This window comes from Penicillium lagena, assembly GCF_028827675.1.
Source record: "Penicillium lagena strain IBT 129212 chromosome Unknown utg000008l_segment0_segment0, whole genome shotgun sequence".
NCBI classification, from domain to species: domain Eukaryota; kingdom Fungi; phylum Ascomycota; class Eurotiomycetes; order Eurotiales; family Aspergillaceae; genus Penicillium; species Penicillium lagena.
The window spans coordinates 1117205-1132191 of NW_026623229.1; the positions used below are offsets into that span (position 1 = coordinate 1117205).

Here is a 14987-nt window from a genome sequence, read left to right on the forward strand (position 1 = left end):
AGCCAGCAGCCCTCATACCAAGGGGTCTGCCATTTCACGATAGGAGAGGACTTAGAGAGGGATCTGGTCAATAGCAGCTCCCGTAACCCTATAATGAAAGTCAATCAGTGACCAAATCTCACGTTAGAGGATCATAAAACGTACAAGAACGAGCCATTGGACGGCTTGCTGATAACCATGGCTTGCTCCAGTTTCTCGGCGCTGATATCCGGGAACTTCTTGAGATAGTACTCGTCGCGAAGAGCATTGGTAACCGCCTCAACCTTGCTCTGGGGCAGCATGTGGACAGTGCAACCGCCCCATCCAGCACCAGTCAACCGGCTACCCCAGGTACCAGCACGGCGAGCGATGGCGCAGATGTCGTCGACCTCGGGCGCACTGCAGTCGTAGGCCGTGCGGCACGACTCTTGCGACTCGTTCAGCAGCTGGCCCAGGTAGTGGATGCGCTTCTCGTCAAGCTGGGACGATTTAGCGAGACACGCCGTGAAGTCGAGCACGCGCCGAGCCTCCTTGAAGCAGTGCAGGGCGCGCTGGCGCAGGAGGAACCGCTCCGCTTGCACGGGGAATGCGGATAGGAAGGTCGACTCGAGCTCGGCGACGGTGATGCCCAGCAGTTGAGCCATCTCCTCACGCGTGTAGCCCTGCTCCTGTGTCAAGAGGTCCTGCACGGCCTGGATCACCGAGTCGATCTGGTACTCCAGTGGGTCCTGCAGCCGCTCCTCCTTGGTCATCAGCTGCTGCTGGAAGTTCCGGAGACTGTATCCCAGCGAGCTGTTATCCTTGGGGAGAGTAAGACCGAAATGCTTGGCCAGAATCACCGCCGCCAGGGTGCATTCTGCGACGCGCAGGTTGTAGTGCCGCGGGGCGGTCTCAGCCTTGTTCGAGGTGACGAAGCTTTGTGCCATGAGGAAGGTGATCTCTTCCGCGGCCGTCGGGATCGGGACGTGCTGCGCCTTGAACTGCGGGAAGAATTGGGTGTAGAGCAGATAGCCACGCTTCGAGAAGATGGAGGCCGCTTGGTCCATACTGTAGGAAAGATATTCAAGTCAGAAAATATACAGTCGTTGCGGAATTGACGCTGCTTACCCGCCCGAATACACGCCGACAGCCCGCTCAGAGACGACCGCCAGATCCAGCAGGTCCTGCTTGGAGACGTTGTGATTGTTGGCCTTCATGACGGCCAAGGCACTGGCGCAGACGAACGCGGCACTGCTGGAGATGCCACCACCGGGGGGAACATTGCCATCGACCAAGATCTCCATGCTAGCGGGGACGAGCGAGCCATCGGACTTTTGCTTGCGCAAGAACTTGAGTGCGCCCAGCAAGCCGGCCTTGAAGTAATTGACCCACTCATGCTTCTTGGGATCGATCTCGATATCCGTATCGCGGGGGACGCTGAACTCGCGCGTGGGGAATTTGTTGGGCGAGACATTCGCGATCTTGACGGTGGCGCCAGATGCGCTGGCGGGGACGACCTTGACGGCCATGATCACGTCGACGCTGACGGCGGTGGGCAGCACATCGTACAGAGAGTAATCAATGTGCTCGCCGATAATGTTCACGCGGCCGGGACTGCGTGCGACAAAGTCCGGGCGGTGGTTGTAGGTCTTGTTGAACTGCGAGATCAGCGCGGCCCACCGTTGCTGGTGTTCCGGCGCCACCGAAGCGACGGAGGCATCGTCGGTGGCATAAACCTCGGCGATGGATTCGGTCTGCGGGACGAGCTCTTGGGAGGGAGACATGGCAGATAGGAGGGGAGAAAAAGGAGTGAGAGGGAAAGAAAGGAAAAAGAAGAGAAAATGGAGAATGACGACGACGGCGTCTCCCCGGATAAATTCACGGAATGTTGGTGGGGATGCTGCGTGCGGTGACCGTTTGGAGATAGCGCTGTGCGGGGAGAGAGTCCCTGGTCGGGCCGAATGAGGCAATTCGATGGTGATTGGTTCGATGTCGACTACAGGCCGCTACTGTAATTACAGGCTCGACCAGGGCATATGCCCTCCGTCGAACGGCATCCCGATGGTGGTGGACTAGCTAATTAGCCTGGCGATATCCCGTGGATCACGACGACTGTGGGACTATGGTCTCAAGGTCCTTATGATCGGATTTGTGGACCAGCCTCTCTAGACCTGCGTTTTTTCGTATCCGTCACCGGTTCTCCCGAGGAAGTAAGTGCCTTACACTTTGCTGATAGACCTCCCACGAAGAGCTGTCACTCTCTGCATCTTTCCACGTGATGCGATCAGGTAAGCCACACTCCCTCCTTTGTGAGGCATAAAGTCTCGAACTTTCGCTACCCTTCGGCACTTTGGCGGAGTTGGTTATCGCGCAAGCCTCGAAAGCTTGTTCCTTCGGGAGCCTGAGTTCGAATCTCAGAGGTGTCGTTTTTTTTTGTCTTTTCGTTTTATTCTTTTCAGTCTTTTTTTTTTGGACATTCTCAGTGATGCGATACACCCACATGTAGTTGAGTGATAAAAGCTGGCAACTAGTCTCAACTGTCTCACTCCTGTGTAACCCCAATCCGCGGCTCGCGATCGGAACTGGATGGGCGAGGATCATGTGGTCCGCACGTGACTGTCCGACTTCGGAGCAGACAGGAAGCGGCGAGCCAATCGCACCCGCCGAATTGCCTGAGTCATCGATTTTCTTCGGATGCCCCAGAGACAGACCGAAAGAGTCACGGCGCGCAGATTTCGGTTTCTCCCTTACACTCTCCACTCCTCTCGACTGGCCTGGCTGTCATCCCACTGATGATGCCTCTAAGACCGTCAAAAAGCGCCCTGCGCTCCATTCACCTGCAGAGGCAGCTTGCCTCGGGGCGTCGACCTTTTTCCACTGCCTTTGTGGCCTCGGCCTCGCCCCACCGCCCTTTCGGTCAGAAGCGCAGTCAGAGCACAGCTACCGCATCGGCATCGTGAGTGTTTTGCTCGGCAATTGATGGGAATTCCATTCATACTGACCGCAGTGCTTCTAGTGGCTCACGCCCCGTGCCGAGCCCGGCATTCAACCAAGAACCTCACCGGAATGAGGTCTCGCCTCTCCAAAACCGCCAGCTCCCGGAGCTCGATGACTCGTACGTCCCGAGATCGTGAATCAAAACTCCGTGATACTAATCTACCCCAAGAATGGTCGGCATGAGCGGTGGAGAAATTTTCCATGAGATGATGCTTCGCCTTGGTGTGAAGCATATCTGTGAGTCAGGCCGTAAGAGATTGGAGAGGAATTCTTTGCTGATCAATTTGCAGTTGGATACCCGGGTGGTGCCATTCTGCCCGTGTTCGATGCCATCTACAACTCGAAACACTTTGATTTCATTCTCCCCAAGCATGAGCAAGGTGCCGGTCACATGGCGGAGGGCTATGCTCGTGCATCTGGAAAGCCCGGCGTCGTCCTGGTCACCTCCGGTCCCGGAGCAACCAATGTCATTACTCCTATGCAAGATGCCATGTCTGATGGCACCCCAATGGTTGTCTTCTGTGGTCAGGTCGTGACCAGCGCCATTGGTACTGACGCTTTCCAAGAGGCCGACGTGGTCGGTATCTCTCGGGCATGTACGAAGTGGAACGTGATGGTCAAGTCTGTTGCTGAACTTCCCCGTCGCATTCAAGAAGCATTCGATATCGCCACCAGTGGCCGCCCGGGTCCCGTTCTGGTCGATCTGCCCAAGGATATCACCGCTGGCATCCTTCGCAAGTCCATCCCCATGCAGAGCACTATCCCGTCCCTCCCCAGCGCAGCAACCATGGCCGCCCGCGAGATGGGCAAGAAGCAGCTCGATGCCACCATCTCCAAGGTCGCCCGCCTGGTCAATGCCGCCAAGAAGCCCGTTCTCTATGTTGGTCAGGGTATCCTCGCTCGTCCGGATGGCCCCCAGGTCTTGAAGGAGCTGGCGGACAAGGCTTGCATTCCCGTCACCACTACCCTTCAGGGTCTCGGCGGGTTCGATGAGCTGGATCCCAAGTCTCTTCACATGCTCGGCATGCACGGTTCGGCATATGCCAACATGGCCATGCAGGAGGCCGACCTGATCATTGCCGTTGGTGCTCGGTTTGACGACCGTGTTACTCTTAGCATCCCCAAGTTTGCGCCCCAGGCGAAGTTGGCGGCTGCTGAGGGCCGTGGAGGTATCGTGCACTTCGAAATCATGCCCAAGAACATCAACAAGGTTGTTGAGGCCAATGTTGCCGTGGAGGGTGATTGTGCTGAGAACCTCGCCCTGCTTTTGCCCCATGTCCACGCCGTCAAGGAGCGTCCCGAATGGTTCGAGCAGATCAACGACTGGAAGGCCCGCTTCCCTCTGTCTTTGTACGAGCGCCAGAGCGAAAATGGCACCATCAAACCGCAGCACCTGATCGAGACGCTCAGCAAGCTCACCGCTGACCGGAAGGACAAGACCATCATCACCACCGGTGTCGGACAGCACCAAATGTGGGCTGCCCAGCACTTCCGCTGGCGCCACCCGCGGACCATGATCACCTCGGGTGGTCTTGGTACTATGGGCTACGGTCTGCCTTCGGCCATTGGTGCCAAGGTGGCTCGTCCTGATTGCTTGGTCATTGATATCGATGGTGATGCTTCGTTCAACATGACCCTGACCGAGCTGTCCACGGCTGCTCAGTTCAACATTGGCGTGAAGGTTCTTCTGCTCAACAACGAGGAGCAAGGAGTAAGTTAATTTTCTTGTCTTCTTTTTTCAGCCCATGCTAATGGAGTTCTCTTAGATGGTCACCCAGTGGCAAAACCTCTTCTACGAGGATCGGTACTCGCACACCCATCAGCAGAACCCCCACTTCGTCCCTCTGGCCCGCTCCATGCGTGTTGCCGCTGAGCAGGTCTCAAATCCCGCCGAGGTTGAGGAGAAGCTGAAGTGGCTGATTGAGCACGATGGCCCTGCCCTGCTGGAGGTCATCACTGACAAGAAGGTCCCTGTCCTCCCCATGGTGCCGGCCGGTAGTGGTCTACACGAGTTCTTGGTTTATGATGAAGGTAAGCTTTCTCATTAGCAGAAGCCTTGATAGAATGAATCGTCGCTGACTTGTCGTTCTCTGCAGCTAAGGAAAAGGAGCGCAAGGCCCTGATGCGGAAGCGGGGTGTGAACTTTTGAAGCTGGCCAGAATGGACGTGACTTGACCATCATCATTGGGGTGTGTTTCCGTTGATATCCATGGCGTTTTCTTGGCAGGTTCACAAAAAGCGAAAGGGGCAATGTCCGTTGAACTCAATTAACGAAAAAGGGTCTTGTGCCATTGTACCCTTTGTTGGGGTTACTTCCACTTGATATGGCGTGCTCTGGCGCCTTCCTCTCCCCCCCTGTTTCCCCGACTCAGGGGCCGCAGAATAACTGGAGACACAAAGCATTCTATTATACATTGCAGCTGTTCTTCCAATGCCTTGTTGTATATAATCACGGTAGTTTTTTTGAGGAACCAATTGTACTTTCACTTCTTCCTTAGGGCTGTGTATTCTGACGTGATCATCCACGTGACCCGCTGACAACCGCGGCTCGCATCCGATCGTGAGTGGATGGAGCTCCCCTCTTCCTCCTCAAGGGCATCTGTGTTTGGGACCTGATTTTTCCCCTTCCAAGACTCACCTCACTCTAGCGGCTCATTTCATCATCTTCCAATCCCCATAGGCTCCACCTGGAAGATGCTGAGCCCTAGTCTTGGCCCCATCTTGTGAGCTCTATTTAACAGTCCAGTCATTGCTGCCTTGTCCACCACCACTTCTTAGTGGCAAATACCCTTCCAACACCCCCACGATGGCCTCCCTTCCTGGATACCCTACCACGAACCGGTCAAGATCATCCGATGGCGCCACATCTACAACCCCCCATGGCGGCTCCACGTTGCAAGATACCGCCGACGCAAGCAGCTCTCGGGCCGAGGACTCGGAGGAAACAATCTTGTTGAACAAGGGTTCCTCGACTCCCAGCGATACATATAGCCTGGCCCCCTCCGCCAACAAATCTCTCAGCCGGTCAACACATGTCGTTGACGAACCCCGCAAGTGTTGGATCTGCTATACAGACGAAACGGAAGACTCGCCGCTGAATTCGGAGTGGCGCTCGCCATGTCCCTGCGCCCTGACGGCCCATGAAGCATGTCTTTTGGACTGGCTTGCAGATCTGGAGAACCCTCGGTCGCGCAAGCGCAACGGCGGCGGCGCCACCAAAATGGTGTGTCCCCAGTGCAAGACGGAGATTGTGGTCACTCGGCCGCGGAGCTATGTAGTCGATACTCTCCGTCTGCTGGAGCGGGTTGCGGGCCGCTTGGTCTTGCCGGGTATGGTGTTTACAGTCGCAGGCACCGTATGGGCTGGATGTTGTGCGCATGGGATCTATTCGATGTACCTGGTCTTCGGTACGGAGGAGGCAAAGCAAATTCTCGAGGACAGTGTGGACGGCCCTTGGAATCCGGGCCTGAATCTCGGCCTGCCTCTGATTCCACTGGTCTTGATCTTCTCCCGCACTCGCTACGCCGAGGGCCTGCTCCCGGCCATCCCCGTCCTTTTCTTTGCCGCGCACAGTCCCGGGCAAGAACCCGATTTCGAATTGTGGCCCCCAACACCTGCTATGACGTTCGCTGCGTTGCCGTATGTCAAGAGCTTCTATGGCGCGCTCTACGATCGGCTCTTTGGTGGATTGGAGAGAAAGTGGATCGCGGAGGTGCAGCCTCGTGCAGCAGAAGAAATACTGGATGATGCTCAGCAGCAGGACCAAGCAGAAGGTCTTAACCGGTTTGGCGATAATGGGAATGGCCAGATTCTTATGGAAATCGACCTTGAATTGCAAGTGGGAATGGGCAATAATGATGTGCCACCCGAGGTTGCGGCTCTGCCGGTTGGGGAAGACCAGAACGGCGTCAATGAGGGCATCCAAGCAGGACAAGGACAACAAGATGATAATGAGCTGGGTATTGGGCTAGGACGGCGGCAAAACGAGATCATCCACAATAGCAACCTCGCCGACATCGTCCTCGGGGCCCTTGTGTTCCCTGCCATCTCGGCCTCTATGGGCGGGCTGATGAAGTACGTGCTGCCTAAGTCTTGGACGACTCCATCGCTCTTGGAACGCGGCCGTCCAGGGCTCCTGCAGACCCGATGGGGTCGCAGCGTTGTTGGCGGCTGTGTCTTCGTGCTCCTCAAGGATGCTTTGGTGCTCTACTGCCGATGGAAGTTGGCACAGACACACCGGCGCCGCAAGGTGCAGAACTACGACCGAAAAAAAAGACATACTGCAGCACGGCGGTAGATTTTTAGGGTATCTCTTTTCCTTTTCTTTCGGACCTCCTGCCATCGGGGTTTCTTGTACTTCCTCCCCTCTTCCAACCCGCTCCACTGATATTCGGCGCACTTTTTTGCATTCCAGGTGTTTTCTTGGTGGCATTCTCTCGTGACGATCTCGGCGGGATGTCCGTCACATCCCTCATTCGCTTGTCTCTGTGACTATCTCATGCCTTTAACGACTTGCAAGATACCGTTAGTTTTGTTTTCTCTCCTCTACATTCATATATTTCCATGGAAGATTTTGAGGGTTTCTGTCATTAGTTGTAGAAACAAGGTCTTACTCGACGAATGAACAGAGGATGTACCATCGGGAAAGGTTTAACGTACTATCTAACTATCCTCTGTACAAGTATAACCTAAGAGTTCCAGTCTACACGAAGCTCGAGCCCTGGTAAGGGATGTACCTCGCCGTCTGGTGGTTGTACTCCGAAGTAGTGTTGTAGTTCCACCAGAAGGATAGATGCTGCGGTAACGTGCTGTTGATCTTGCACTCCGACAAAAAGTTGGGGAGCATGTTGTTGACCATCTGCGTGTAGTTGGCTAGCGAGCAAGAGAACCCAGGTCCCTCCTGACAAGATGTGAAGGGAACAACCGCCTCGTTGAGAACGACACGTACATAAACGTCCTTCTCTGTGGCAGCTGTTGCATTGCAGCTCATTCTTTCGAGGGTCAGATGGCCGCCCATGGGGATAATATTGCCAGTCTCATATGTTGATGGGAAGGGAATCTTGTCCAATGGTAGATCTTCACTAGGTGATGCGATACCAAGCGCCGCTAAAATGGGGGTGATGTTCGTATCATGAGCGCTGTCATGCGGTGTTAGTATCATGCATCCAGGAGAGAATTGATTCAAACTCACAAGTTGAAGTACATGGTACCTGCCTTCTCTGGTCCCTGATTCAATAAAGTCAACGAGGCATTGGCGTAGACAGAGCCAACGGCCTTGGAAAAGGAAGCTCCGGGGCTAAATCAGTCGGTCAATATCAAGTCGAGAAATAAGCTAGGCCATCTTACCCGGCGCAGTAGTAGAATCCCAGGTCCTGCGTGTATCCAAACCATTTCCACTCATCCAGGGTGAAGGCATCGATCCAATCCGAGTAGCCTCGGACGTTGAGCTCAAAGGCCGACATAACTATGCACTGTCAGTGCCAGATCTGTCTAAGAGTTCTCTTGGCTTACACATGAGCTCATATATATCCGTTGAGTTAAGCTCAAGCCCTGGGTTCTGTTTGTTGAATCTCTCAGCTGCCACCCGGAACACGGGCAAGTCCTGACTGAGACTGTCGCAGGTCCGCATATCGGTATCCCCGGGGCACACAGGTGTGAGACTGTTGGCACCCATTGACTCACTCTCGGATATGACGTTCAGCGCGACCGAGTTAGTATAGTTCCATCCAAAGAAACCCTCTCCTATACGGATATCAGGAAAAGCGAGTTTAGGGCTAAGCAGAGGACTACATACCAAACTTGCGAGCGGTCTGCACAACGCGCTCAAATTCACTCGTCCACATGGGCACAGTCTTTCCAGATGTCTGATCCCACAAATGTCCGTACCGCACACGGTACTCCGCGCCGTGCTTGTACGTCGTCAGTAGCCCGTTGTACGGTCCTGTCTCAGTCTCGAGCTCGTAGTAACTCGGGTCGGTCACGTAGTACTTCCACCAGTTCAGGAATGTCAGATCGCCCTTCCAGCCTGTCACATTGGAGCTGTAAAGCTTTTCCAGGACATCCTCGATCCCCGTGGCATCGTTGGCTTGTGGGTACCGCTCGCCATGACGTCTGATCATAATGACCTGGTCAACGGCGCAAGACTCGGGAGGATCTCGTCCGATGCCGAAGGACATGCGGTTGCTATATGGTCCTAGTCCGCCGATGTGCTTAAGAATCGAATATCCGTCCAGAAAGGACTGGTCATACGGTGCTGCAAATGTGTATCGCCCGGTGTAGTCAGGTCTATTGCCGTATGAGGCTGCAGCAACAGCCACCATGCTGAGGAGTGTTCCAATTTTCGGTCCCATGTTTTGAAGAGAGCAACTAAAAAGACTGGAGAGTATGGTGCAAAACTTAGGAAGGGTGAATGAGATAAAAGATAAACATTCCTCACGAGATCACGTAAATAACGTTCCGGGTAGGACAATATGTATCCTGCATCTTCGCCCGCATAGTATATAGCGATGTCGGGTAACTCAGGCCAAGAAATCCCAGCTAAAGTTCATTAAATGAGATATTAGCGTCTCGATATACTTGAATCAGAATGGCTAGGTTTATGCATGGTGGTGGAGTAGTCTCGCTTCCCCGCCCTCGGTTCTAGTTTTTATGCTGATCAAGGTTAATCCTCGGAAATTAGACTAGTAGTAGTACAACTATTGACACCTCGGATGATGGAATCCACATGGGAGTGTAAAGCGGGACTTGCATTAAGGACTTGTGCTATTCTTCTGTCATGCTGGCAGACAGCCCTGATAATCTAAATCAATGGTCAGGACGAGGACCAGATTTGTATGGTTAAGAATTATGAAAACTCTCTGAACGTTTGGTGTAAATGTGCAACTGTCCATGCAAAGGATGATGTACCTTTACTGTTTGACAGCATTTGAACTAACTCCAATCGTCAATTAAAAGGACATATGACTTTTTGGGTCAGATGCGCGTGCAGATCGTCGAAGTGTCGATGTGTCCGACCAGACGAGAGTGAATGCTTTCTTCGACTTGGCCGAGCAATTTGAGCCAAAAAGTGAGCCAGCAGTTCATCGGTAGTGTGCTTTCATGGACGTGCTATAGGTAGTAAGCACTGTCCCGTGACCCCGGGTGAGAAGCCAGGTGAGAATCACAGTACGAAGCCCGAATGTTACAGTAATCTTCTTAGCTTGAACTACTTTTGCGCCGCCGCGAATGTCGAAGCTCGAGACCGCAGTTTGTCAGCTGGGTTCTTTTCAGCTTACATTGCGGCGACAAAGATCTAGGATCTTTAGTCCATGACAACACTTGTTTGACTCTTTCGCTAGCATTAGGAATTTCCCCTCACCGCTACGAACCATGTCCCGCATCCTTCTCCAGAATGCGACCATCCTGGTACCCTCGAGCGAAGCGGATGACCATGTCATACCTCTACGGAATCACTCATTGCTGATCGAAAACAACAAAATTGCCCAGATTTCGCCTCAGATCACCCCTCCAGTTGGGGCCGAAGTGATTGACTGCACAGACAAGATCGTCTCGCCTGGCTTCATTGATACGCATCATCATATGTGGCAGACACAGTTGAAGGGGCGACATGCCAATCATTCTCTACTAGAATACTTTCCTAATGGTGTGGCTCATTGCTATTATTTTCCTAATCTCTAAAAAAAGCGAGTTATCAACTCTGATCTGAACTTAACTAGGCAATATGCAATCTGTTAACTATACCCCGGAAGACGTTTTCTGGGGTGTACTTGGAGCATGTCTTGAAGCCCTGGACGCGGGCACCACAACTGTTGTGGACCATGCTCACATGAATGTTACGCCAGCTCACTGTAAGTTGTCACAGTAGCGTCGATATTTCCATTCCATTAATCTGTCAAACAAGCCTCAAATGATATCGAGGCGACTGTCGCATCTGGTATTCGATCCATTTTTTGCTACTCACCTACCTTACGAGTCAAGTCATGGAAACCCGAGATCACCTATGCTGGCGGCATATTGGATGACTGGGTTGTCGAGACGTTCAAGAAGATTGGTTCTGCAGCCCCCTTTGGTGATGGTCGAGTGCAGCTTGGGCTGGCATTTGATGGGTTCATGCTACCAAAGGAGCAAGTCATCTCACTCTATGACCACGCGCGCAAGATGGGGGTGAAGGTGATTACAATGCACTACGTGCGTTGCTATTTCAGTGAGTACTCTCTCCCTATAAAAATTAACGAATAATTTATTAATGATAATACAGGCGACAACTCGCTTGTCGACAAACTCGAGGAGTACAACCTTCTTAAATCGGACATCCTTCTATCACACGCCAGCAACCTTACGACAAGCGATATCGAAAAGCTGAACCAGGCCAAGGCGTGGATCTCTACGACTCCAAATACCGAGCTCCAGATGGGACACGGTGATGTTGTTTGTTTCAAAGGAGGCTGCTTTGATATCAGCTCCTTAGGAATTGACTGTCATAGCAATAACTCTGGTGACATGGTTTCGCAGATGCGTCTTGCCCTCCAGCATGAAAGGTCGAAGCGCAATGAGAAGCTCATTGCTCAAGGAAAACGTGCCTTATCGCTGGATTTGCTTGTGCAAGACGTTTTCCGGCTGGGCACTATTCAGGGAGCGCGGGCCATTCACATGGAAGATAAATTAGGATCTATCGCAGTTGGAAAGCTCGCAGATCTTGTCATCTTTGATAGCAACAGCCCTGGAATGATCTGTGCGTCCGAACAAGATCCCGTTGCCGCTGTTGTCCTACACTCCTCGGTCCGCGACATCGATACAGTAATCGTCGATGGACGCATCCGCAAGCGAAGTGGAAAGCTGCTTTCAGTAGAAATTAATCCCTCACATCCAGACGTCAATATCCCACAGCAGAGAGCTGAGTGGAGCCAGGTTGCAAAAGAGTTGATCTTGAGTCGTCAAAGAATCGAAGATGCCATAAAAGATGCGAAGGCCGACGATCCCGAATTCTTGGTGCAGGGATTTATGAAGGTGATGCGTCTTGACGAGAACAAATTTATCAAACTATGATACGTCCATATTATCATGCGAGCAATTTTGAGAGATGATGACTATCCTATAAAACATCGTAATAAGCAACTTGACACGAGCAGGACGATTCGGCACGCCTAATCAAAATTACAGGGCATCGCAGTCTTATTTCGAGCATTGTTTGAGAGATAATGTCTAATCAATGATCATGTCTTCAAGATTAGGTGCCCATGCGCCGAGAAGGCCAATTCCCAGAGGACTGATATCAAATCCAAAGAGCGAATCACTTGTTCCAGTCATGTAACAGGCGGAAAAGAAGAGCGGTCACGTGTGACCAAGCTACGTTTTGGTACCGCGGGGAGATCGCCCTTCCTCCTCGCAACTTTTAAATTTAAGTATCATATGTTCTAGGGCCTCATTGAGGGTTGTCGATGAACCTTGGGCTGTAAATTCAGATGACAGACTCCCTCTTTCCACTCCCAAACCTGGCACTCCGAGTGTCAATACATGTCGTGAATCCTGTACCCTGCATCCACCATGGCCACGCCGTCCATCTCAGAGCAAGAAAGGCAGCCCAAGGAATCTGCAGGACTATCAACCAACTCCTCCAGACGAAAAGCGTGCAACGAATGTAAACAACAGAAGGTATTGACCGCACACTACAATTTTGCTGCATTTGATCATATAGACGCCTCACACTGTTAACCTGAAAGTTAAGGTGCAACCTAAGTACGGCGGGCGATAAAGACCTTGGCATATGCGATCGCTGCCAGAAACTAGGGCTGGAATGCAAGGTGGAATTGTCATTTCAGAGGACGCGGAAGCGAAGGTAACAATACCAAGGTTATGTTTCCAAAATCAGATTTTGGATGGCTAACTGTGCCTCCTCGCTTCCTTCCAGGCGATCATTTGAGCTGCATAACGAAGTCCGAGAACTCCGGCGTCAATTAGCGGCGAACCAACCCAGCAGTCCTGTCCCGGAATCGATCCTGGCAGCGACTGGGGACAGTGCGCCTAATGATCCAACCTCACCTCCCCAATGGGTCCTCGGAGAAGAAGACCGCCATCCAAGAGCTACAGATGGGGATTGCGCTGCTGTGGCTCAATTGACCAGTGGAGGATTGGGAATCTTATCGAACCGTGTAGAGCACCTATGGACGCCAGGCTTAACCACCAAGCCTGTGATCGATCTGCCACAACCACCTACTGAAGTTGCTGCAGTGGTCCCGGGAGGGAGAGCTTTGGGCAATGTAGAGCTTTCTGTCACAGACATTGACGAACTATTCTCGATGTGAGTGTAACTGATCAAAGCCAACATCAAGGATTATATCTCTTACGACGTGCCAGTTACATGAATCACTGTCACCCATTCATCCCATTTCTGGACCCGAGAAAATCACCGCATGACTATTACGAATCCTCAGAGCTGCTCTTCTGGTCTATCATCTCGGCAGCATCACGACGTTCACAAAGTCAGCCTACTCTCCTTGCAAAACTAGCAAGGAACGTCACCGATCTCTTGTGGCGGAGTCTACGATCTATCCCCTATTCACTTCGTGTGGTACAGAGCCTCATCGTTCTCTGCGCCTGGCCATTCCCCACCAGTAGCAGTACAGCCGATCCCACCTATTTGCTCACCGGGATGATGGTTCTACTAGGCTCACAGATGGGTCTCCATCAGCCCTTGAATGTTCAGGACTTCACCAAAATCTCCACGAACCTCAATGCTGATGAGCACTCTGAGTGGGCGAAGACATGGAAAACTTGCAATATTGTTGCTCACAGGTGGGTTGCCCTGTGTAATTACGCTGGAAAATTCCCCAGGGCTGACAGAAATACACAGTGTAAGCGTGGGTTGCGGGCTACCTGGAGTGGTACAGTTAAACGAATGGCCGCTGAATGTCACGCCCGAGTACATGTCGTCTGCGCTCTACGACGCTTCGCTCCGGTCACACCTTCAGATCGAACGATTTCGGCGCAGAGTCTCTTTGGCATTTGCTTCGAACGATCTGAATTCAACAGTATCCACATCGGGAAATGAGCGACTGGCGTTGTATCGCCTACTTAACTCCGTTTTCATTGACCTTGAGCATGAAATAATACAACTATCACCCGCACGTAATGCTTTCACTCAACACATCTTTTTCATCCTTGATACCTGTGTGCTGATACGAAATATAGCGATAACTCGTATTTACTTGTCAGCTGCGCGCCTCCACCTCCACGCGTTCTATTTATTTGACGACCCTGCCCTCGATGGCTACACAGAGCGCATTATGACACTATACCAGACGGCTTGTTCCCTCATCCAACAGAGCCTAGATCTGGAAAGCCAAGAAAACAGCTTTTTCAGCTATTGCCCTTTCTTCTATTGTCAAGTTTTCGTCTGTGCGGCGTTCATTCTCCTCAAAATCATCAGCAGCCACTTTCAATCGCTGCTCGACGCCGACGCCGGGAACATCTTGCTAAATGCTGCCATCTCCGCTCTGCGGAAAATGTCCATCGCGAACAATGACTTACCAGCTAGGTTAAGCGACGTGATCGGCTTTTTCTGCTCCTTGCCCGACCATCGGGTCATCGGCGGGCAGACGACCGACGGTCTGCGATTGCGGGTGCGAAACAGATTAAGCATGAGTATTGTGTATGATTCGCTCTGGGAATGGCGAAGACATTTCCAGGCCAGTGAAGAATTTGATAACGACAGACCGAATACTGAAGGTAAAAGTCCTACTGTCTCCGGCCCTCAGGTCTTGTCCCTGCTTGCTGACTAGTATCTACGTTCAGTGTTTTCCCCCAATGAATTTCCAGACGCCTTCGCTTTTGACCAGCTGGGCAGCCTCACAGATATGTTCAATTTTCAGTGGTCTGATAATATGGGCAATATGCAATAGGGTGACGGACGGCTGAAAGGTCTCTCTCCGTCATAATTGCGGAGTCGTGATTCCCGGTCCTCATGGTCTCTCCTGCCATTCATCTTGATGTGCCTAATATAACTTCTTGGCTCTATGATACCCCTTATACGTTTG

General features: G+C 52.2%; 8 protein-coding genes across 8 annotated transcripts; 4 read left to right on the top strand and 4 right to left on the bottom strand.

Annotated features, from left to right (window-relative positions):
- Window positions 1-51: 51 nt before the first annotated feature.
- On the bottom strand, window positions 52-1742 carry N7510_011013 (uncharacterized protein; the record flags this gene model as incomplete). Its single annotated transcript, XM_056982938.1, has 3 exons — window positions 52-88; window positions 145-1026; window positions 1087-1742. 3 exons carry the CDS (start codon window positions 1740-1742, stop codon window positions 52-54), a joined length of 1575 nt encoding a protein of 524 aa, XP_056828432.1.
- A 1008-nt stretch (window positions 1743-2750) lies between these two features.
- N7510_011014 (acetolactate synthase catalytic subunit) lies at window positions 2751-5104 on the top strand (the record flags this gene model as incomplete). Its single annotated transcript, XM_056982939.1, has 6 exons — window positions 2751-2914; window positions 2975-3073; window positions 3125-3192; window positions 3246-4666; window positions 4722-4986; window positions 5052-5104. The coding sequence occupies 6 exons, from the start codon at window positions 2751-2753 to the stop codon at window positions 5102-5104; spliced, it is 2070 nt and encodes a 689-aa protein (XP_056828433.1).
- Window positions 5105-5761: 657 nt separating this feature from the next.
- N7510_011015 (RING finger domain protein) lies at window positions 5762-7252 on the top strand (the record flags this gene model as incomplete). Its single annotated transcript, XM_056982940.1, has 1 exon — window positions 5762-7252. The coding sequence occupies one exon, from the start codon at window positions 5762-5764 to the stop codon at window positions 7250-7252; it is 1491 nt and encodes a 496-aa protein (XP_056828434.1).
- A 405-nt stretch (window positions 7253-7657) lies between these two features.
- Window positions 7658-8116, bottom strand: N7510_011016 (histidine phosphatase family protein; the record flags this gene model as incomplete). Its single annotated transcript, XM_056982941.1, has 1 exon — window positions 7658-8116. The coding sequence occupies one exon, from the start codon at window positions 8114-8116 to the stop codon at window positions 7658-7660; it is 459 nt and encodes a 152-aa protein (XP_056828435.1).
- A 26-nt stretch (window positions 8117-8142) lies between these two features.
- Window positions 8143-8417, bottom strand: N7510_011017 (histidine phosphatase family protein; the record flags this gene model as incomplete). Its single annotated transcript, XM_056982942.1, has 2 exons — window positions 8143-8251; window positions 8302-8417. 2 exons carry the CDS (start codon window positions 8415-8417, stop codon window positions 8143-8145), a joined length of 225 nt encoding a protein of 74 aa, XP_056828436.1.
- A 324-nt stretch (window positions 8418-8741) lies between these two features.
- On the bottom strand, window positions 8742-9275 carry N7510_011018 (3-phytase B; the record flags this gene model as incomplete). Its single annotated transcript, XM_056982943.1, has 1 exon — window positions 8742-9275. One exon carries the CDS (start codon window positions 9273-9275, stop codon window positions 8742-8744), a length of 534 nt encoding a protein of 177 aa, XP_056828437.1.
- A 1048-nt stretch (window positions 9276-10323) lies between these two features.
- N7510_011019 (uncharacterized protein) lies at window positions 10324-12000 on the top strand (the record flags this gene model as incomplete). The annotated part of the gene is made up of 4 exons (XM_056982944.1): window positions 10324-10597; window positions 10671-10802; window positions 10856-11158; window positions 11213-12000. 4 exons carry the CDS (start codon window positions 10324-10326, stop codon window positions 11998-12000), a joined length of 1497 nt encoding a protein of 498 aa, XP_056828438.1.
- Window positions 12001-12830: 830 nt separating this feature from the next.
- N7510_011020 (fungal specific transcription factor domain-containing protein) lies at window positions 12831-14732 on the top strand (the record flags this gene model as incomplete). Its single annotated transcript, XM_056982945.1, has 3 exons — window positions 12831-13252; window positions 13309-13746; window positions 13805-14732. 3 exons carry the CDS (start codon window positions 12831-12833, stop codon window positions 14730-14732), a joined length of 1788 nt encoding a protein of 595 aa, XP_056828439.1.
- Window positions 14733-14987: the final 255 nt, after the last annotated feature.